The sequence below is a fragment of the Coffea arabica genome, chromosome 3e, assembly GCF_036785885.1.
Source record: "Coffea arabica cultivar ET-39 chromosome 3e, Coffea Arabica ET-39 HiFi, whole genome shotgun sequence".
In the NCBI taxonomy this organism is placed as follows: Eukaryota; Viridiplantae; Streptophyta; class Magnoliopsida; order Gentianales; family Rubiaceae; genus Coffea; species Coffea arabica.
In genome coordinates this window covers 19,405,925-19,430,964 of record NC_092315.1, presented here as the reverse complement: position 1 = coordinate 19,430,964, position 25,040 = coordinate 19,405,925, and the positions used below count along the sequence as shown (strand labels likewise).

Here is a 25,040-nt window from a genome sequence, read left to right as displayed (position 1 = left end):
ATTTTAACAAAATTGCAAGTTTTATAAGTGGGTAATTCACGCGCATATTATCAATTCCAATAAACTCAATTACACTTTTACATGAACTTTTACAGTTAAACGCTTGTGAATGAATTTCATGTTCATGTACATGCAAAGGATATGTGTTTAGACTTACTTTCCATGAAACTTCATTGTATGTACATGCAAAGGATATGGGTTTAGACTTACTTTCCATGAAACTTCATTGTATGTATGAAAGAAGTTACTTTCAAGTTTCATGATATATTCATAGCCAACAAAAAAAAAAAAAAGAGACAACAAATCTTTTAAAGTCAAAAGTGTAGTCAACTCACGTTACAAGCTACCATACTTCTCGAAAATCTCACTCAACATCGGAGTAAGAATGGGTTGGAACTTGAGAGGAAATGAAAAAAGAAATTTCATCGATTTCTCGAGCCATTTTCAAGTCGGTAACTTAAAGAAAAGAAGAAGTAAACTTCCAAAAAAAAATTACCACAGTTAAGAATACAGGAAACTATGAAATTGCATAGAAGTTTCTTCAGGAGGACGGTTATAAAAACACGATTAACATCCTGCGCCTAACAGAGCCTCTTTTTGTCGTCTTCTTTTGGTCCTTGAAATCACAACAGTAGAGCATTACTCGTTCCTTTTTTTCCCCACCAAATCACAAAGTTTGTTTCTTTTTCTTATTCTTGAAGCCTTCCTTACACCATGGTCATTATTGGCAAAGATTATTGCAACAAAAATGCCCAGAAGAGATTGCAGTTGGTTTTTAGAGCCACATACTTTGTAGTTTCTTTATCCAAGAAAGCAGCTTCTACGAGTGCCCTAGCTTTTCGCCCTATCTTGCAACGTACTCAATCCTATGTTGCGATCGATATTGATCCCAGTAATAGTCATCATCTTGATCATGAACCCTTTCTCGATGTTGACAAAAGCGTACTTGCTGACTTGGTTAAAGACAAAAACTTTGATGATCTGAGCAAATATGGAGGAACCAAGAAACTTGCAGCAATCCTTGAAACTGATGAAAAGAATGGTATTTCTGGAGACCAGGGCAGCATTCAGAAAAGGGTTGACGAGTTTGGTTCCAATACTTACAAGAAGGCGCCTGTGAAAGGCTTTATGAGTTTCCTTGTAGAAGCCTTTAAAGATTCCACAATTATCATACTTCTGTTGTGTGCGGCTTTATCTCTTAGCTTTGGAATCAAGCAGCATGGCCTAAAAGAAGGGTGGTACGATGGAGGAAGTATAGTTGTTGCTGTTGTGCTGGTTCTTGCAGTCTCTGCCATCAGCAACTTCAAACAGAGCAGGCAATTCTTGCAGCTTTCTAACGAGAATAGTAACATTGAGGTGGAAGTTGTGAGAGATGGGCGGAGGCAACACATATCAATCTTCCATGTTGTTGTGGGGGATATTGTGTTCTTGAAGACTGGAGACCATATTCCTGCTGATGGTTTGTTCTTGGATGGCCATTCAATGAAGGTTGATGAATCTAGCATGACTGGAGAAAGCGACCAGGTTGAGATCGATGAGACCGAGAACCCTTTTTTGCTGTCAGGTACAAAGGTCATGGATGGCTATGGGCACATGCTTGTTACATCTGTAGGCATGAAAACTACATGGGGTCAGATGATGAGTTCGATAACTCAGAACGTGAATGAACAGACACCGTTACAGGCCCGGCTAAACAAGCTAACATCTTATATTGGAAAAGTAGGATTATTCGTGGCTTTCCTCGTTCTAATGGTTCTGATGATACGTTACTTTACAGGACATACTTTTGATGAAAGTGGGAAAAAAGAGTTTATTAAAGGCCAGACCAATGCCAATCACATCATGAACGCTGCTGTTCGTATCATTGCCTTAGCAGTTACAATTGTTGTAGTTGCAATTCCAGAGGGTTTGCCACTGGCTGTGACACTAACCCTCGCTTACTCAATGAAAAGAATGATGGCTGATCATTCCCTGGTCCGGAGGTTATCTGCTTGTGAGACAATGGGTTCTGCCACAACCATCTGCACCGACAAGACTGGCACTCTCACACTGAACCAGATGCAGGTCACTGAATTTTGGTTAGGCAAGGAGTCATGGAAGGAAAAAAAATCACTAGAAATCAGCCCAGATGTTACTGAATTGATAAAACAAGGTGTTGGCTTAAATACTGCAGGAGAAGTACATGTATCATCCACTTCTGTTTGTCCAGAAATTTCTGGTAGCCCAACTGAGTCAGCTCTCCTTTCCTGGGCCATCTCTGACATGCAAGTGAACATCCAGCAAGTGAAGCATGCAAACGAAATTGTCCATGTAGAACCTTTCAATTCTGAGAAAAAAAGGAGCGGGATGTTGGTGAGGAGCAATAGTAGTACAAGGACAACTCATGTGCACTGGAAGGGAGCAGCAGAGATGATTTTGGCTATGTGTTCAAATTATTATGTCAGAAGTGGCATGCTCATAGATATTGATGGCGAAGAGAAAAAGCAACTTGAAACAATAATACAGGGCATGGCAGGCAGAAGCCTACGTTGCATTGCTTTTGCATGCAAAAGGCTTACAGAAGAAAGTCAACTAAAATGTCAACATCTTCCAGATACTGGACTGACATTGTTAGGGTTTGTGGGTTTGAAGGACCCTTGTCGACCAGAAGTCAAAGCTGCTGTAGAATCTTGCAGAAAAGCTGGAGTTAGCATCAAAATGATCACTGGAGACAACATTTTCACAGCCCGGTCAATAGCATTGGATTGTGGAATTCTCAAATCCAACGAAGATCTGAACAATGCAATAGTTGAAGGTGCAACATTCAGAAATTACTCACCAGAAGAAAGAATGGAAAAAATTGATGGCATTTTGGTAATGGCAAGATCAACCCCCTTTGACAAGCTTCTGATGGTACAAAGTTTGAAGCAGAAAGGCCAGGTGGTAGCAGTCACAGGTGACGGAACCAACGATGCCCCTGCACTGAAAGAAGCAGATATTGGACTGTCTATGGGAATACAAGGCACCGAGGTGGCAAAGGAAAGCTCGGATATTGTGATCTTGGATGACAATTTCAATTCCGTAATAACAGTACTGAAGTGGGGCAGATGTGTATATTACAATATCCAAAAGTTTATCCAGTTTCAACTCACAGTGAATGTTGCAGCCCTGGTTATCAACTTCGTAGCTGCAATATCATCAGGTGAAGTACCACTCACAGCTGTCCAGCTTCTTTGGGTGAATCTCATAATGGATACTCTAGGGGCCTTGGCTTTGGCAACTGAACAACCCACTGATGACCTCATGGATAAAAAACCTGTAGGTCGAAGTGAACCCCTTATAACCAATATCATGTGGCGAAATCTCATGGCTCAGGCTCTTTATCAGGTAACTGTCTTATTGGTTCTACAGTTTAGAGGAAGCTCAATCTTTGGTGTGAACAAGAAGGTTAAGGACACCATCATTTTCAATAGCTTTGTCCTCTGCCAACTTTTCAACGAATTCAATGCAAGAAAGCTGGAGAGGAAGAACATATTTGAAGGAATACAGAAGAACAAACTATTCATTGGCATAGTAGGAATTACAGTGGTTCTTCAAGTGATTATGGTGGAGTTCTTGCACAGGTTTGCGAACACTGAGAGACTGAACTGGGAACAATGGCTTGCATGCATTACAATTGCTGCATTATCATGGCCAATTGGCTGGCTAGTGAAATGCATCCCTGTTAGCAGAGAATATCTTTCTTCTCACTTTAATTTGGGGTAGACCTGCAGATTGAAACAGACATTCTGACTCAAAACAACACTTCAACCCTGAATCTATTAGAATTTGCAAGTATATTGGCAGCTTACTTTCCTAGTTTATTCTGTTCCCTATATTTTATTCTGTCCAGAACTCTTTGTCAAAATTTTTTCTTTATTGGTTACTTTTCTAAATTCATGCAAATTTACTTTTTAATTACTCTAATGACTCTTCAGTCTAAATTGCACCAGAAAATGCCATCAAACAGAACATATGATTGTCGATAACAATTCACCACGTTGCATTATGATTTTGAGAATATGTTCTCCATGGTTTCCCAGCACTTCATCTTTTTTAACTTCTTAACAAATTAAAGAATTAATTCCATAAAATACTTACGTGCAGAATCTTAAAATACTAAAATAGAAAAAAAGGAGGAAATGGGAAGTGAATATGAATCCTAAAACTTAGCAGATAGAGGCGTTATGTAGAACAAAAGCAAAAAGAAGACAAGAAAATAACTTCCTCCTATCTGCTAGAGTATGCGTAGAATTGGAGCTTTCTAAGTTTTTCTCCGACACTGAGGGGTAGTACTTTAACTCAATAACAAAGGAGAAAAGGGGTCAAATAATGGGTAAAGTCTAAAAAGTTGCAGCAACTTGATCTTTCTTCTTCACAAGTCCCCCCACAAATATTTTCAATTGACAATACTCAGAAGTACAGAAAGGGAGAGAGAGAGAATTTTAACATAATCATGAGCCAGAATTAGGCTAGAATCCAACAATTGTTGGCCATTTGGTATTTCAGAATAATTTGGATTAGTCATGTGCTTCACATCAAGTATTCATTACTGCTACAAGCAATGTCTGAATCATGATAACATACAGAGTCTAATTGAAACCACTCTCTAGCATGTCAAACATGTCATATGATTTGATCTCTAAAAATGATTAGGTATTTGGATGGACATAAATGACTTCAAAGGAAAGAAAAGAGAACTGATAAAAGCATCTACCATTGATGAGAGATAGCACAACAACAAGGCAAGACGGCATGCCATAATATCAAAATGAAGTAAGAATTTAACAATTGACTTTCTCTCATTTGTAGTTAACGCATACGAAGTATATTATTAGTAGACAATTATCAGATAAATTCATGAAATTGCATCACCAATTGAACATATGTTGTCACCAACCATCTTAAAATACAAAAATCTTAAAACACATTGACTGGATGTGATAGAGGAGGGAAGGGGATAATAATACATAAGCCTAGTGCTTCGCGAAGAAATAAGTAAAAATCTATTTCTTACTTATAGCACCATGACCCTATGAATCCCAATTCACAAGCATTGACATGAACAATATTATTTCCGAGGAACTTTTGTTAGTTTACCACCAAGATCAAAGACATATACTCAAGGTCAAAGCTCATCAATGAGTTTTATAGTCCCACAATATTCCGGTAGTTTCAGCAGAATTGACCACTAGTATGCAATCATAGCCAGGAGCAATTAAATTTACAATATCTTTTTCAATAACATATACAACATCTGATGGTGACTTATCCCATCTCACCTCGTCATTCCTTTGTTGTAGGCAAGTAACTTCCAGCACATTAAGTCATCCAGATATCCACAGAGTTAATTGAAGTATCCCATGCAAGTTAAGCTCTTATTGACCAATTTGCATTTAATTAGTCATGTGGAACAAAATAGTATTTGGAATTATACAGCTAGGATTTACTATAAATAGGTAAAGAGATGGATTACTATAGATAGAATGAACAATCATATGAATCTTACAGCCAAAAATTAAGTTCAGTTTTCTTCTTCAGTAATTTAGCAAGAACCTCTAATGAAAAAAGAATCTCATAATAAAAACTGAACAAACCATTTAGCTTCAAAATGAGAAGATAGAGACATCAACACATGAAAGAGAAAATCAACTCTAAATCATTAAAGAAGTTGATAGAAATCCTAGAAATTTGATGACACAAGATTATAGGGTGAAAGATGAGTAACACTGCAGTCGTCTAACTTCATCATATAATCTCAACATCGCAAAATGAAACTAAGATATCAGTTTTGAGTAATGTCATCAAATTTCATCATCAAACTCCCGCAACAACTTCCTTTTCCTCATTGCTCAATGTGGGAGCAGAATATACTTGACCAGCATAATCATGTTGCTTTTCCTTCACAAGGTAATAGTGTTAATCTGTGCTACTAATCAGAGAAACAATGTAGAATGAATACACAAAAATCTCCCAGAGTAGAAGTTTTAGAGAGGAGACTTGAATTCAATTATTCCTTCCATTTCTTCTACATTTAATTTTATTGAAAAAGGCACATTCTTGGAGGAATACAAGACACAGAACTGAGTCTTAATACATTTACGAATGATCATTGGCATTAAATATCTGAAATGCAAGTTGCATCTAATAGCGAATGCTGTTAAAAGGGAAGGAGAGGTGGGGGGGGGGGGGGTTTCTAAAAAGAGCTCGAAGGAAATGTAGAATGAAAATCTATGAAAGTCATTATACTTTCAACCATTATAAATGAGGAATATTTGCCAAGTGCTAAAGTAGCATGTCAGGCTTCCGGGTTCAATCTTATGTTACAACTTACAAACATCAATTATGTGACCAATTAATAGCTAGAGATATGATTCCAGATTGACGACTTGAATCTGCAATGTGGATGTGATGTTAGTGTAAAAATAATTCTACAAAAGGTTCGCCTTGTATCAATCTCTCAATACTTGTGCATCACATTTGTAATCATAAAAAATGAGCAAACTCTCTAACAGCAATCAGCCACCTTCCCATGTAAACAAAAATTACGCAAATTTCATACACTTTGCCAATAATGAAAGTGAGCCCTGGAACCACCAAAATCCAGAGTCAAGTGTCCCCTGTCCAAATCGCAAACATAAGCATTATTCAGTCTCATGTACCAGTAGAAGTTAATATCTGTATCTGGGTACTTTAGCAGCGTTTTCATTTTTTCTTTTTCTGTTTAATAGTTCTGGACTCATCTCTTCCACAATCTAGCACCATTGTCTTCCTTTTTCTGAGGCAAAATCGCAAAATACTATACAGGAACAACCAGTGCAAAAGATTCTTAAAAAGTACATTTTTTTCACACTCCCTCTGTAAATAACAGAATCTAGATATCAGAGCAATAAAAGAGCAAACAAGTTGTGGTACTATAAACACATGATAACACATATATTGAAAGACGGAAGATAGAACTGAAGCAAGTGGTGTTTACTGTTTAGGATGAGATAAAACAAGGGAAGCGGGCCTAGTTGTCTGCATCCTAACATTTTGATTAAACAACAAACCGTCCCCACTATTAATACTGAGAGCTTCATTTTTTGAGAAGCTCCGTCCCAAGTAATCGACACTTCCTCTGCTCCTCACCCCACCACTTGAGGCTTGTGGGGACAATTCCGATGACTTGAAGTAGTCCTAGTAGAAAGAACCCAAAATAAAAAAAAAATTAAATCAATCAATCAGAGAATCATTCTTTACCGGGGAATTTTGAGCGCCAGGAGGAGTACAAATATAAATAAGCAAGCAGCCAAGGACCACGCCATTGTTGGACACTAAAAGGAGCTGAGGATCGGCTGGGGTGTGGTGACTGATTATACCAAGAATAAGGGTGTCAATGGATCCGGCAAATTTTTTCCAGATCCGATTACTTTAATAATAAAAAAAGTGTCGGATACGAAATATAGGATTCTGACCCATATTTGACTCGAATCCGAATAATATATTAATAATTATAAAATATAAATATTTCTAAATACATTCTTTTACCAAATTAACAATTTAATAATGATTTTGTAGATTGATTTGTGATTAATTTTGAATTAACTATTGCGAGTTATTTGTGATTTAGTATTGTAATTTGATTTGTTTAAGTTTGGAGATTGAATTTATGATTAATTTTGGATTTAATTTTGAAATATTTAAATTTGAACCTTTTAAACTCGAATCCGATCCGGACCGTCGTATCCAATTTTGGGACTCTAAGGTCAATACTATCAGATATACGAATCAAGTTCGAGTCTATTACATAAAAACGTGTCCGAATTCAAAATTTTCAATTCGATCCTGAACCTAATTCGTTGACACCCCTAACGAAGAAGCAATCCCATCCACACAAAAGATGGTGAAATAGCGTACAGTACAAAAAACAAAAAAAATGAAAATGGCTGCTTTTTTTTTTTCGTTCTTTGGTTTAACTCAAAATTCGTTCTTTTATTTCGAAACGGCAGGCAAATGCAAGGTTGGGCGGGGGCCTCTCACGCAATTAAGGTTGTTACCCCCCGAATGGAAAAATGCAGGAATTAGATAATACTTTACATATGGTTGATGATATTACTCACCGGTGGTTCCATTTTGTAGAAATAAAACTTTAAATGTACAAGAATTATGCTTTCATGGAATACCCGTTCAAGATGATTTTCTTTTGTTTTGAGAGAAACGTGAAGCACCAAGTATACCATCATAAAATTTGTCTTCTTTTATTACATAAAAAATGTTTTTGAATTAATCCTCATGAAATAGTTCTATGAATACACATTCAATCAAATATGAATGACAATTAATTTGAATTTAAATTTTATATGTATATATATCATGCGTTCAATTGTTATTGTATATATATATACTGTCGGTGTATGTAAAATTAATTTAAAATTACTTAAAAAAAGATTCACTCAAAAAAAAATTTCTTTTTAAAAAATTAATTCAAAATTTATTGGTTCAAGAGGAAGGAACGACATGAAATTTCATCAGCTACTTATTCCAGTGGTGGGGCGTGTCCATACCTAATAATGGGCCCCCTAAATTCAATTATTCACAGATGTCACGCTCTGCCCTTTGCCACTGATGCTCAGCCAGCAACTCTTTTGTTGGGGGGGGTGGGGTGGGGTGTGGGAGACAGATATCGGTGGCTAAAGGCCGTTGAAGTGCCCAATCATCTACAAGCTCCTTTATGCAAATCCCTGGTATGGTTTCATTGCGTTTGTTTTACGTAACTGGGTTTGGGCAGATTTGGTGGCCCAAAAGACTGATCCCCAAGGACAAATTTCTCCAATCCATCATACAGCCTAATTTTGCCCAGGAAAGTATGGAAATGAATTTATGAACAGCCTGGGAACCATCAAGCAACAAAATCCGTTGGCAGCTGAGAACTTTGAATGGACAGACTATGACTTTCCTACGTTACTGTTGTGTAGGTCTTCAACCGGCAAGGTTCTCAACTAGCAGCTCCGTAGCTGTTGTCAGCACCTTCATCAAATTCAGCTGACCTACTAACTCGGAAATCCAGCTGCTTCTGATGTTTCAAGCGGCGGCGATTATCAAAATCATCCCATCCTTCAAACTGTAAGAAACAAAATGGATTCATACATAAATTTGAATACAATGAGGGGATCCGAATCACATGTGATTTGGAGAAGAAAAGGAACCTGGCGAAGAACATCCATTGTTACTTCTGTCCCATGCAGATCCAGAATCGAAAGTTGGCTACACATTTTAAATAGGATACTGGGGAGGGATCTCAGTCCATTATTACTTGCATACAAAGCCAGCAATACAGAAAAAGATGGGAGCAAATATAGAGTGTCACTATCGCGGCAATTTAAGAAACATTGCACAGCTTTTATTAGTAAGGCAATCTACTGATACATCTGGAAGTTCTAAAAGCACCTACAAGCTTCACTGAGCAAGGGCAAATCCCAAATTCATATACTTGAAAAAGATAAATTGCATTACTTGCCCTCTTTTTGGTGTAGCAAGGCTTGATGTTAGTATTCCGTATCTTACTTTTACTTCCAATTTGAAATAAAGAGGGATACGAGAATAAAGAAATTCCAAGATAACAAAGGATAGTAGATAGACCTTCAAATCTTTTAAATTCCCAAATGTCTCTGGTAATTCTACCAGGAGATTTGATGAGCGATCAACCTGCAGAACAACAAATGACGAGATTCTGAGATAGGGAACTGTGAACAGCAAACATAGGAAACATGAAAAGCTTACTTCTTTGTTATTCGGGTTTGGGCCGTTTGGCAAATGGCTTTACAGAATGTATATAGAAAATAAAAAATAAAAAGAGGAAAAATGAGAGAAAAACTGGTAGAGACGAAGGAGACTTTTACCTCAACAAGAGAAATGCATTCCCCTATGCTTGCAGGAATATCGTTTATCCTGCATTTAGCATTAAATATGTTCTTTAGAATTCATGGTACTGAGTGATATATTTACGCTTTCTTTTGGAACTAATCCTGTCTACTTTCTTTCGATATGGAAAAAAAGCAAATGGAGTGTCAGAGTCAACCATCTAAGCTCAGGACATGAAGTTCATAATCATCTAAAGAAAACATGAGACAACATAACCAAAAACTACGGAAGGAAAGAAAAAACAATTATCTCCATAAACTTCTTTACGAGTTATATTGCTTGAGTAAAAGAATAAAATTCAGATATTTCACACATTACCTATTGTTCGCTGCTTTCAAGATTTGAAGATTTGTTAGAAGGCCTATTTGACACAATGCTTTAGTAACGATAGTTATGGTAACGAAACCGTTTTTACCTAATATAATAGGTTGTTGCACTTTTAGCGGTCATTTGATTATTTGTTAGACCTATTCATCAAAATAGGATAACACCTAAAACTATGAAAGTAAGTTTCCCATCTAAAATAGTAAGTTAACCTTAATAGATTAGTAATTTTTATACCTCAAAAGGTAAATTGGAATAAAGATTAAACTTACTTTTTATATAAATAAATTACTGCTTTATATCCCAAACTTACTTTTTAGAGAATAAGTTTAGTTCAAGTAATGGTAAGTTTTTATACATAAATAGTAATTCTTACTAATAACATGGTAAATTTGATTAATGATCAAAACTTACTGATTTTTGAAATACATGTACAATTTTACATAAAAAAAATTATCTCAATCTAGTATTAGAAAGTTTATTTGAAATAATGATAAGATGTTTTATTAATGATTAAAACTTAATACCTTATTTAGTAAGTACTCGTAATATACCTATATAATAAATGATTATAGGTATAATTTAAATTTTTTTGTATTTATATATTTTAAAATACTATGAAAAGTAGTTTCACTTTTCAGATAACCTTGTAAAATATGTAATAAAATTTTGTCATATTATAAGTTTTTAATCATTTTGAATTTTTGAAAAGTTTGAAAGTTTGATAGTATATTAAATCTACCTTCTCATGCAAATCTTTTTATGAGGATTCCCTTCCTCTGTGACTTTTGTTGAACCCTCTGATAAATAATTCATATGAAGTGCATTGAAATGTTGTTGATTAGAATCATCTGTTATACTAATTGGGATCTGGGAAGAAGATACTTCAGGTTGGTATTGGTTGTCGGTTCCACCAATCTGATAATGATTTATCAAAATTAAAGGCAAAAATATTATGTGAGATATAATATGTGAAATATAAGAGAAATTTATTGCACATTACCTGTGAAAGCATGAAATGCATTTCCCTCTTAAAATCACAGTGGAACCATCTAGTCACTGTAAATCTATTACTACTTTGTTCCAGATTGTAATTGTTCAACTTGATTTGGAACACAAAAGGTTTCCACGTGATCTTATTTATAATTGATGACAAGATTTAATTGTTAAATCCTTCCTGAAAATGAAATGCATAATAGATTTTTTTTTGTTAGAATATTCAATGGCTGAGATAATTAAGTGTCGGATTGTCTACTATTATTAAAAATATTTTAAAAAATTAGATATAAGTTTATCTTGTTAAATTCTTCAAGAACAAAAGGAAGTTTGTATCTATTATTCTTTCAGCCTCTTGATCAAATATAACAAACCAAGCACTACTGGTTGCATCACTTTGCTAAGACTTTTAACATATCCCTGTATTTTATTATTGAAGATCAACATGCCTTTTAAAAAAAATGTATTGAAAGAAAATATACCTGATAATCAAGAGGAGTGAAAACTCAAAATCGATGTTTTAATGTGCCAACCGCTTGCATTGAAAATACCTAACCATGAATTTGATGCTTGAAATCAATATATTAGAGGTTATATGTAGTGTAGGCATAAGAAATAAGAATTGATAAGGATATAAAGAAATATTGATAAAAACATTAAAAGTAAGTTTATCTTGATTTAAGTTGCTTAAAGTACATAACATTGGGTAGAAAATAAGAATCCTATAATATTAAGAATTATTATAGGAAATAAAACCACAATCGTCCAAATAACTATTTTTTTTGAAGAAAAGATGATTTATTAATTGAAATTAGTTACTTTTCTACTTCTTGTAGTGATAACAATTCTTATCGGACTAAGAATTGATATATCTTAGTATGATATCTTAGTATGATTGATATATCTTATCGGACTAACAATTTTTATCGGACTAAGAATTGATATATCTTATCAGACCAATCATATAATATAGGAAATAAGAATTGATATAAATCCAAACAAAAAAGGAGCAAGCCACGTAGGAAACTACTTGCTGTCTCGTTAAGCCACGTAGGAAAGTGAAAACACGAAGCGATAAGAATGAAGATACGACTTTATTATATATATATATATGATATCACTTGTTTATATATCACAATTTTTATAATTTAACACCTATGAATATATAAATTTACATCTGGAACACAAGAATTAATAAGAGTTAAAGCCCAAACAAAATGAGAAATAGTATAACAATAAAAATGACAAAATTAGTATAACAGTTAATATAAAAAAATTAGTATGATTCGGACTTTTTTCCTTGGGAGATTGTTCATAAAAATAAGATCCAACAATTAAATGAAAATCACTTGCACATATAATCTATTGTATAATTTAAATTAAATTCAGTTAACGTATAAAACGGTCCAAAAATAATTAGCGCACTATGATACAAAGTTATTTGAACAACAAAAATTTTTTTACTGAAAGTCTCAAATATCCATGACATACATATGAGGGATATTTTACCATATTTGTATCTAACTATAAGCACAAATTTTGTTACTGAAAATAAAAGACATGAAAACTTGCAAAAATATCAAATTTATTAAATCAAATAATAAGAGAGTTACAATCTCTAAAAATTCTTTTTTCTTTTGATAATTACAATCTCTAAAAATTCTTGAATTAAAGAATATAATCCCCTAATACTTCTCTTCAAAAGCACTCCTAATTAAAGTATAACAAATCAAGTTTTTTTAAAACATTTTTAATGTAGTAGTTATGTCTACTAAAAAATTAGTAAACCATTCCTACAATGCATTGCTTCTCCTAAAAGTATTAATATTTTGTAAATAAATTGAAATAATTTTGTAAAAGATTTTATGCATTTTCACTAATATAAACAATAGAATTTTGCACCTTTAAAATATAAATAGAAAGAAAGGAAAATGGTATGAGTATAAAGGTGACCAAATGCAATATATATCACATCACGTGTTTAGATATGATTTGTTAAGTAATCAGTAATTTAGTCTTGGCCAATATATGATGCATATTGATTTCTTATAATTTTTTTTGACTAACCTCGTACACGGGGACGGGCGCCACCCCGCATTTTATTAACTAGACCTGAAATTACAAAAATCGAACAAATCTTTACCCCAAAGTCTAACCAATCCTTAGCTTCCTAACTAAAGGCATCCCTAACCGATCTAGCCGAATTGCACCACGAGCCAACTGTGGCAACAAGCGTGCGTGGTCATAGACTCTAACCTGCTGCTCAGGGTAGGAAACCCCCACATTAGATAAAATATCAGCAACTGTGTTCGCCTCCCTGTAGCAATGAGTTAGCAGAGAAGAATCGCCTAGCAACTGCCAAATCTGCCACACCTCCCTTCGGATGTGCCAAGGACACTGAGACTGCTTTTGAAGAATCCCCACCAGGACCAAGGAATCTAACTGGACCCACACATTGCCAAAACCTCTCTGAGCACACTCGCGAAACCCAATCAAAAGGGCTAGAGTCTCCACACGTAAACTGGAGGTTTCCCCAAGGAAAGCTGAAAATGCAAATAGAGGGCTCCCTGATGAATCGCGTAGGACACTACCACCACTGCCCAGTCCTGGGTTGCCCTTAGAGCACCCATTCGTATTTAGCATCAGCACCTCAACCTCCGGCACTGACCAGCGTACCAGTTTAAAACCAAAAGCGCGCGCTGGTCGAGAGGACCAATCATACAGTTGCTGAAACGAATGTACCCCGACTGTGCCCTTAAAATGAATCTCCACCATCATTTTCACCTCCCTGAATATGGCTTGAGAGATGGCTGCTGAGTGCATAGGTTTACCTTCAAAAACGGCTTTATTTCGAGCCTTCCAAATATGCCAGCAAATGAGACTAGGGAGAATTGCAAACATGAAATACTTCCTCTTCGATTTCTGCTAAAAGAACCACCACGCACCCATTCGAGCTCGCAGTAAGGACCCTGCACAGGTTACTCCACACACACTCCCGAAATAACCCCAAACCTCCATGGCCACTTGCCCCATAGAAAACACATGTTCAATAGATTCACAGGATGGATTCTAACAACAAGGACACTTCGAAGGCTTTTGGAACCCAAGCCGACCTAGCATATCCGCCAACGGCAGCTGTCCCATCAATAATCGTAGCATGAAAAAAGACATCTTTAATAGAATTTGAGGATGCCAGACGTGTGATAGAACAGCAGAAGAATTGCGGGCTTGACGAACCTCACCGAAAGCCGTAGCTAAAGTAAATTTCCCAGATGTCGCCGGCGTCCAGATAACCTCATCTGTGCGACCAACTTCAGGTAGCGAGTGTTGTAAGATTGAGGGGATAATCCCTTGGGGTAAGGCTCGAGATAACAGCTGGACATCCTAATCCCCATTTGTAATAAAGTCCCTAAAGGTGAGCTCTGGGATAATAGTTGCTCTGAGAAATAAAGCACTGCTACCTAGCCAATTGTCATACCAAAAGTGACAAGATCCCTTATTAACCTACCATAGCATTGACAACTCCACTTGCCGACTAACATTCCACAGTCATCTCCAAATAGCCATAGCATAAAAATTCAGTGGCACTTGACACAGATGTGTTTCCCTACAATATTTGGCATTCAGATAGATTGCCCAAAGCGAAGACCCGGTCCGCAACCTTCTCCATAACTTACACGAGAAGGCTCTGTAAACATCCCCAAGTCTCCGGAATCCTGCTTCCCCTTCTTCCAACGTATCCAATGGAACTTTGATCTCTCAGCAATTGATCCCCACAAGAAGTCTGCACAAACCTTTTCTATCAATGTGAAAATCGAATTCGGCAACACTGCAGCCGACAGCAAATGTATGGGAATAGAAGCTAGGACATGTTTGATAAGGATTAATTTCCCGCCTAGGGAGAGAAGCCTTGATTTCCACGACAGTACCCGTCCCAACACAGCTTGACTGACTTCCCCGAAAAATGATGACCTACACCTGCCTAAGTACAAGGGGAATCCCAATTATCAAGTTGGAAAGAATCGCCTGGTAAACTTCGTGATCCGCTCAATCACCCTTCGTTGAGATGGAGGCATGAACGAATGTACCAGGTAACCGCTTTTTTGAGCGTTAACTAATTGACCCGACGACAGCTGATACAACTCCAACATCCACATGACGTGCTGCAGGGAACTGGATGAGCCATTTGCAAAAATAAGCACATCATCAGTAAAAGCTAAGTGGGTGATAGAAAGGCACCCATATGGAACCCTAAACCCAACGAATCCAGGTTGTATCGCAAGGTTGTTTAGACCTCGCGACAGCACCTCAGCTCCAATGACAAATAGTGCTGGTGACAACGGGTCTCCCTGACAGAGCCCCCTGACCGACTTAAAGAAACCATGCGAGGCACCATTGATAATGACTGAGAACCACACATTAGAAAGCAAGCGCCAGACCCTATCTATGAACTGCTCTCCAAATCCAAACCTCTGCAACACACTCACAATATGAAACCAGGACACCCCATCATATGTCTTAGACATATCCAACTTTAACGCGACATTGCCCCCTCTAGAGGGCTTACCAATACCGGACATCACTTCTTGGGCGAGCAAATAACTTTTGGTTATATTCCGCCCCTTAACAAAACCTAATTGTTGGGAGAAGATAATTTTTGGCAAAATGGTGAAGAGCCGATCGGCTAAGATTCTAGATAGCAGTTTATTAAAAAAATTGCAGAGACTAATCGGCTGAAACAACGAGAAATCCTGGGGATTTGATACTTTAGGGATAAGCACAATGGAGGTAGAGGTGACAAACTTAGGCAACTCGGCCCCACAGAAAAAACTCAACACCGCATTATAGATATCTCGAGCAATGATATCCCAAGAAAAAGTAAAAAACTTACCCGTGAATCCATCCGATCCAGTAACACTCTCCCCATCCATTGCAAACACCATCCGTCGAACCTCCTCCATGGATAGGATAGCCTCTAAGGTCGCATTGTCCTCCTCCGTGATCAAAGGGGAAATTAAATGAAGCATATCTAGTGCAGAGGCAGAATGTTCAGAGAACAGGTCCGAGAAAAACTGAATCGCCTCACTTGCTATGTCCTCATCCTTCTCCACCCAAGAGCCTTGCGAATTTTTAATCCTATGAATGGCGCTCTGAACCCTTCTCTGCTTCACCACTGTATGGAAAAACTTTGAATTCCGATCGCCATTGTGAAGCCAGCTCACTCGGGCCTTCTGCCTCCAAAAGTGTTCCTTAAGTAATAGCGCCTGATTGAGGTCCGCATGGGCCTTATGAAGGCCTTCCTGCAACTCCTTAGAGTCATTGGTCTCCCACTCCATTTCAGCCCGTTGAACCGCGGCCTCTGCCTCCCTAATCGCATCAAAGACATTTCCAAAGGCTTGCTTGTTCCAAACCTGGATAGCCCATCGGGTTGCCATTAATTTTAAACATATGACGCACAATGGAGCTCCATTCATTGGTCTATCCCAAGCACCTCTAACTACCTCTAAAAAAGCTACATTCGACGTCCAGACATTCAAGAATCGAAACGGCCTCGGCTTGTTGTCTAAGCGAGTAGAAAAAGAGATCCGTAGAGGTGCATGGTCTGACGGATGTCTTGCTAAATGCTTAACAGAAATGATGGGAGAGACCTCCGCATATTCCCCATTAATTGGAAGTCTATCCAAACGCTTCCAAATTTTAGCTTTGCCCCTCCTATTGTTGCACCATGTAAAATTAGCTCCCGAAAAGCCCACCTCAAAAATGCCAGCTGCCTCCATGAAAGACATAAGTTCTATCCCCTCATGAACACCAAACGGCCGACCCCCATGCTTGTCATGAGGAGCTAGAATGACATTGAAATCCCCCCCCCCATTACACCATGGAAGAGAGCTTAGGCCTGTTAGCTAGAAGATTCTGCCATAGTTCCCTACTCTCCTCTACAGAACATTTTGCATGCACAAATGAAAAAATAATGGGGCCAGGTAGCAATGGATGTTGAATAGATAAGGATATATGCTGGGTTGAGTTCCCGACAACTGAACAACTGAAAGGATTGCAAGAAAAAACCCAGAGATCGTCCGACAAGTTTGTAATGACCGAATCAAACGCCAGACGCATGCGAATGGATTCAGTTTTAGAGGCATCAGTTTTGGGCTCACAAATGACAGCAAACTTAACACCATGCATTCGAATTAACTTTACCAATCTTCTAACATTCGGGGGTTTAGAAACCCCTCTAATATTCCAAAAAATTGCATTAATCATAAGGCAAAACCTGGAAGGAGTTATAGGTTGATGTTGCCGATCGCAATTGCCTATCTGAAGGGAAATGCGCACGGACACCTTTCCCTCTTACTTGCTGGATATTTTGCATGTCATTATTGGCGTGGACGATGCTTAACGCCTGGACCGAAGATTCTACTATTCTTTCATGGCGCACCAACATCCTCGGAGACAAATTGCCCACCATGATAGGTAACTCAACAGCACCCTCCGCAATCTCCCCCTCCTCACCACCGTCTTCCCCATCAAGTAATGGGCCATGAGCGCTAACCAAGGCCAATGTAGTGTTCGGTATTTGAGCAAGCTACCCCTCACCAACCTCTCACTAATCAGGCTGCGAGAGCAGCTGTTAGTGTTCCAGCCCTGGCTCCTTTTCATGCACAAGCTTCGGACTCCCCGTCGCAACACGTTCCACCCAATCCCCGCACACCTGTTCCTCTTGCTCGGCACCTGCAATTGCAGCGCTACCCACATCAACCAACCGTTCAGCACCCTGTCTCGCACCAGTTGTTTGACCCGCACCATCAGCCACTCCAGTCCGCTGCAAGTTCCCCTTGAAGCACTCCCCCTCGAGCACAGCTCCTTGACCTGACCCTGCATTCCCCGTCCCAGGCACCCGACTCCCTTCCTGTGAAGTTGTAGCTGCATGGGTTCCCTTAGCAAGGACATCCAGCTGCGTGTTCTCTTCTGCAACAGCCTGGGCAGCATGTATCTCCCCAATATGGTGATTTGTTTTCCACTGAGCTGCAAAGTCCTCAACATTCCTCTTACAGTCGCCAACTGAGTGGCTCAACCTCCAGCACTTAGAATAATACAAAGGCAATTCCTCTATAACAATATGTTGCCGAAAACCTGATTCACCCTCCACTGCCACCCACACTCTAGAACAGATTGGTTTCACCAATTCTACTTCCATACAAACCCTGGCAACACTAGGGCGTGTGCCTGCCGCCGTTGTCGCATCCAAGAACAACGGCTTCCCTACTGGAGAAAGGATGGAGAACAATGAATGTTTATCGAAGTTTAGCAATTATGCACTAACAGAATTCATAGTTTGAATGCAATCAATTGAGCACCTATTTCCCTTTTTTAAGTAGCTATTATTTATTTTATTACTTAAGTTGTATATTTACATGTAAAATAACAATAATAGCATGCCAATCCTCGGATCAACAGAACTTCAATTATTGTTAACTAAACTAATTTTACATTAATAAAAATTAGTCTAGAAAATGAAATGTTAATGGCAACAAATGGTAAAAAAAAAAACAATCTTTTAATTTTGGGAAAATAAAAAATAAGATTCCAAAATATTTCACTTTTATTTTTTTTTAAAAAAATCTCAACTTGTTAATTAAATTCAAAATGATTTTATTATAAAAAATATTCTTCCTCAAATTAACATCAATGATTAGACATGAGATACAAATATGGGAAAAAAAGGGATAAAAATATGGTAAAATATCTCTCATACATATATCATGGATAATGGAGACTTTTGGCAAAAATTTTTGGGTTAAAAACAAAAAAGCCCCCTGTGCTAAACCTAATATACAAATAAGCCCCCTATGGTTTCAAAATATACAACGCGACACCTCGTGTTTTGAACTAAATTGTAACACTGACGGAAATTGGTAAAATTAACGGGAACTGATGAAAGGACCAAAATGTCCTTGTATAATACCCAAAAGGCAATTGAACGGACTCATTTCTTCCCTTCAAACCCTACGAAGAGAGAGAGAGAGAGAGAGAGAGGGAAAGCGAGAGCGAGAGAGAGGAAGTAAAGCCCAACCAAACGGTCTCATCTTCTTTGCTGCAATAGACACTTTCTGTGGGGGAAAAAAGATGGCGAAAGGAAAGTTCATTATGTAGCTTGGGATCAGGTTTGCTTGCGAAAGAGTGTGGTGGCCTGGATATTAGAAATCTTTCACTTCTCAATGAAGCAGCCCTCAACAAACTTGGGTGGAATTTGTTGAAACATGAGGATGGTCTTTGGCAGCAAATCCTTTACAGTAAATATGGTAGCAACGCTTTCTCGTGTAAATCAAATGCTTCCCATCTGTGGAGAGGTATATGGAGCACGGCTGCTATTTTGGATGAGGGAGTTTGTTGGAGAGTGGGTAATGGGAAATCCATTCACTTTTGGTTAGATACCTGGCTTACGGATTCACCTCTAGCTAGTACAGAATCGATGCTTGTGTACAAAATCGATACTTGGTTAAATTTTGGGTGTTGGAACTAGGAGTCATGCAAATAATTTCTGAAATGTCCATTTCTAATGGGAGATTTTTGCCGATTTGGGACTGCAAGTTTGGATTTAAAGCCGAAATTTTTGTTGATATTTAGGTGTTGACTAGGTGACGCAAATAATTTCTGAAATTTCCATTTGTGATGGGAAATTTTTGCTGATTAGGGGTGTTGAGTAGGATCTGTTAGCCAAAACCCAAAATCAAATCCTTTTACCTTAGCCAAGATTGTGTAGTAGTTCCTCGCAGGTTGACTTCGTATCTGGAGAATGGCTTTACCTTTCAAACCTCCTGCGTGGTAATTTGATTTCTCCCAAAGGCTAGTTCAATTTCTCTCAATCAAGTAGAAATCGATTATGTACACAAGCATCGCTGGGAGGGAGTTTTATTGGGGGCTAAGGGGTACAATAGGAATATTTGCTAAAAATTAAGTATAAAGAATTTGTTTTTAGCTTCCAGTACATCAGTCCCGTTAATTTTACCGATTTTCGTCACGGTTACAACTTAGTTCAAAGCACGAGGTGTCGCGTTGTATATTTTGAAATCATAGGGGACTTATTTGTATATTAGGTTTAGCACAGGGGGCTTTTTTGTTTTTAACCCAAAATTTTTTTGTTGTTAAGATAATATGGTATTGTAGTGTGCTAATTATTTTAGGATCATTTTGTACGTGAACTAAATTTAATTTAGATTATACAATAGATTATATATGCATGTGATTTTTGTTTAGTGGTTGGATCTTATATTCGTGAACAATCTCCAGAGAAAAAAATTCCAAATTATACTAAATCTGTTATTTTTATTGTTGTATTAATTGTTACACTATTTCTCTCATTTTGTTAGGTCTATATTAATACTAGTTTAATTCTTATTATTTCTTGTGTCCCAAAAAATAAATATATTAAAACTTTATCATCTTATTATATTAATAGGTTTTAAATTATAGAAATTATATAGATAAGTGATATTCCATATATAACTAGGAAGATATGTTGTTATTATTATCCAAACTTTTAAACTTTTCAAAAATTATTCAAAATTATAATACGACAAAATTTTATTATTTTATAAGGTTATGTAATAGGTCAAAATATTTTTCATAATATTTTAAAATATATAAATACAAAAAATTTTTAAATTATACATATAATCATGTATTATACAAGTATATTACGAGTACTTACTAACTAAGGTATTAAGTTTTAATCATTAATAAAATATTTTATTGTTATTTCAAATAAACTTCCTAGTATTGGTTTGGTATAAGTTTTTTAAGCAAAATAGTACATTTGTGCCATAAATTAGTAAGTTTTGGTCATTAATCAAATTTACTATGTTATAAGTAAGAATTACTATTTATGTATAAAAACTTACTATTACTTGAACTAAATTTACTATCTCAAAAGTATGTTTGGGTTATAAAATAGTAATTTATCTCTTTAAAAAGTAAGTTTCATATTTATTCTAATTTACCTTTTGAGATACAAAAGTTACTAATTTATAACTTACAATTTTAGCTGAGAAACTTACTTCCTTATTTTTAGGCATTATCTTATTTAGGTGGATAGGTCCAACAAGTAATCAAATGGTCGCTAAAAGTATAATAACCTGTTATATCAGGTAAAAACTGTTTAGTTACTATAACGATAGTTACTACAACATTTTCCGTCAACTTGCTATTTTCAACAAGAAGTTGCCTCAAAGACGTCAAAGTCGAAATGGCAGAAGGCAGCACTACTAAACTGATCATATTACATCGAAAACAAAAGAAAATAAGTGAATCTAATGAGCTGGATTGATGAAACTACATAATCGAGGCTCATATCGAAAATAAACCAAAGCCTGTAGTGTTATAATGCTGCACTCAATATCACATAATACTATCAATGCCCAACTAGAGCACACATGCATGTCTAACCAAGAGGAAAACAGAATGGAAAGAAAAAGAAAAAAGTAACACAAGCACAACTGCAATGACATACGTAAGTACTCTAGCAATGATAAATGAAACTTACGCAATACTTGGAGGACATTAATAGACCAAAAATAGATTTCTTTCATATTGGATTTTATAGAAAACAAACACTCTGCACTACAAGTCAATTTCTGTATGGCTAGTGAAATTATCATCATAAAAGATATCACCAGTGCATGAGGGACAGCTTCCAACACAGTAGTAAATTTGTCTTATATAGCATTTACTGGATACTAAATCAGTACTAGCTAGCATGTAAACAACAGATTGCAAAGACCAAAATAGAAACCGGGGAAAGCATTGTCCCTTTGCCTTCCCCCCCTTTTTTTGGAGAAGGGGGAGTGCATTTGGTCAGGCTTCAGGAGAAGCAAGCACTCTGAGATCTGACACTACCAGCTTAAAAGCCTTGCAGCAGTCAAATTTTACAAGTAGATAGTGTGACAGTGCACTAGAAGATCCAAAGAATGTTCACCACTAATGCAAGTTACTTGTCACATACTATTAGAGTATACGTAAACCAGCATATAATGTGAATAAAATCCACCCGATTTCTCGCAACAAAAGTCAGTTGCAGTGCCTGTTTTGATTCAACGACAAAATGGTAAGAGACTTCAGTGAGGTTAACCCTTCCCAACTAATCAATTTATCTGATAAATCATTGGCATTAAGGAGCAGTTTCTATAGAATTAGATGAAGATAAAAGCAAAATCAGAACCATATTGAGGAGAAGTTCCTCATATAGCTTGTAAAAAACAACCACTGAAAGAGTTTTGTCTAACTTGCATGGAGCTCAAACAGGCAATTTTATCTGAAAGTTGTAGTAGCGAGTTGTGGCTGAGATCAAGGAGTCTAGCGGAAGGTCCACACATCCAGACTTCCTCAGGTATGGCCTTTCAGACACCAAAAATATATTAAGCATGATCTCAACCAAACAAACTAAAGATTCAGAGACGCGGAGCTCACAGAACTATATAGCAGATTATTAAAAAAAACCATAAGATAATCCATGAACTATAAGTGTGAGAATGCTAACTCGGAACATATCACTATGCATCCACCATAATAAGCAGCATGCTGGAATAGCTACATTAGATATCTCTGAAAACTAAGCAAACAGTGAAGAGGGTACGATTTAATTTACTCAACACTTATCGTGTTTTTCCTCTTCACTTTTAGGACAAGGTCTACTGATTTAGCTCGGTACTTATAGAGGAAAAAACAACAAACTTGTGCACTCTTACTGAATACAATCAAGTAGAAAATCGGACAGAACCGACATAATTCCCAAAAGATTTGGAAGGACCACTAATTACTTACTGTTCTTGAAAATAGGTCACAAACATCAAGGAACATGAATCATTTTAAGTACACAATCATCAAGAAAAGCAAGAGTAGCAGTAGCAGTAGTGCTAGCTTAATTCAACAACAAGAAAACCTGTTCCTCAACACCTTCAGATTGCACTAAGGCAATGCAATAACCCCAGCAGCTTTCCACCTTTCGAACTGGCTTTTTGGAACAGAAACTTCTTTGTTTGCCTTCAACAGTTCAGCTGTCCTCCTCCTCAAATTCTTCTCTATAGCCAGAGCTTCCTGCTTAATGGGGGCCATCCTATACATTTACATCATAATCATTATAATCAGCTCTTTCAAAATTAGCAGAGACAATAGACAAAACATAGCTAAAATGGAATAATAAAGCATAGTGATCAACAACAGATACCCCTTGGTGTAGACCCTGAGTAGCCATGAGCATGATTTTAGAGCCATTGATAATTTCCACTGACCTTATTGTCATGTCATCCACCAAAACTTTCCTTGCAAATCATAATACATGGCCAAAAAAAAGGTTCAAGAATTGACTCGATTACACTTCTTCAAGAATTAAAGACATCGGATTACTTGTTTAAAATGTCCAACAACAAATTTACGATGTGAGGGGCCTTTGAAGATGAACTTTTGGCCACGAGGGAGGATATTAGTGAGGGGTTGAAGGATGGACTTGAGGTCTCATACGGAATTTCACGTTAACTTTGATCATCCTGCTCTCTTCCTCGGAATCGGTACCAACTGCTTTACCTGCTTCCATCTTTCTCTAATTTTTTCCTTCCCCGCAAATGCCCGATTGCCTCCTCCTCCTTCTTCTTTTTCTTCTTCTTCTTCTTTTTCATTTTTCATTTTTTTTGGTTTAAATATATACGTATATTGAACGGACTAACATCTTTGCGCTTGTCATTTTGATTGGCCAAACACCTAGCCCAATTATCTTAGTGAAGAACAGAAGAAAGATATGAGCTCTCCATTATTCATTTGGGCCATTAGCATTTGCATTGGTGTTTAAACCAATTAAAGCAGTCATAGATTTATTTATATCTCTTTTCATTAAATTAATTGACCATTCTACCCAATTGTAGGATTTCATCAAATAGCTTGTACATTTTTGGGGCCTAAATGTGATACCCCGACTTTTAGGATATTACGATTTTTATATTTTATTATTTGTTTTAAGACATTGTTTTGTTTTAAAGATTAGAAACCCTAAATTCTAATCAAAAGGAAAAAAAAAACCCTAGTTTACTTATGACTACTCGATTTTCCTAAATCCCTTATATTTTAATCGAAACCATAATTGTAATCAATAGAATTGTAAAATCCCTCATATTTTTCTTAAAATTTCTTTTATTTAGCATTTATTCTTTTCTAATAGCTTTACTACTCATTCACACCCTCAATAATTACAATCCACCATAGAATCAAGGATTTTCCCTTTAGGTTCTTCGATAGGGTAAATTAGGGATTTTTGTGTATTTTGACCGTGTGCTCACTCGGTGAGATGTGTGCACTAAATTTGGTGATTTAGAGTGAGTTTTAGATGATATTAAGTGTTTGATTAGAAGTAATAACCATAAGATAGTGAATTATAAGTGAAAACCCTAGTACGTGCGAAATAAGGAAAATCGGGTTGAACCGAAGTGTACCGTTCGTTACCAATTGAGTGAAACACTTGACCACTACTTTATTACCTTAATCTTCTTGTTATTAATTGAACAAAATCATACCTAAATATCTCCTTAAGCCAACCGAAATTGTGGACCAAAATAAGAGAGAGAAAAGAAAATTTTAAAAGCTAATCTCATCGCGACAAGTGGCAACCATTCCATGGTTGTTTGACCAACTTAATTCCTACCTTCTTATCTTTCTTTTTAGATGATTTTTTCTTCATTTCTTGCTGGTCTTGGTCGTGGCTTTGGAGGGAAAAAACAAGAGAAAGAGAGCTTCAATCCATCTTGGGTTTTGCT

The 25,040-nt window shown here is 36.8% G+C and overlaps 1 protein-coding gene and 1 pseudogene across 1 annotated transcript; one reads left to right on the top strand and one right to left on the bottom strand.

The window, feature by feature from the left end:
* The first annotated feature begins 426 nt into the window (after nucleotides 1–426).
* LOC113737134 (calcium-transporting ATPase 12, plasma membrane-type-like) lies at nucleotides 427–3,936 on the top strand. The gene has a single exon (XM_027264392.2). It carries the CDS (start codon nucleotides 715–717, stop codon nucleotides 3,742–3,744), a length of 3,030 nt encoding a protein of 1,009 aa, XP_027120193.1. The 5' UTR covers nucleotides 427–714; the 3' UTR covers nucleotides 3,745–3,936.
* A 4,512-nt stretch (nucleotides 3,937–8,448) lies between these two features.
* On the bottom strand, nucleotides 8,449–23,830 carry LOC113737444 (plant intracellular Ras-group-related LRR protein 8-like; annotated as a pseudogene).
* Between the last annotated feature and the right edge of the window lie 1,210 nt (nucleotides 23,831–25,040).

Bases quoted from the DNA above. Each gene is read 5' to 3' on its own strand.
- LOC113737134 (XM_027264392.2), top strand. From the start codon at position 715: ATGGTCATTATTGGCAAAGATTATTGCAACAAAAATGCCCAGAAGAGA.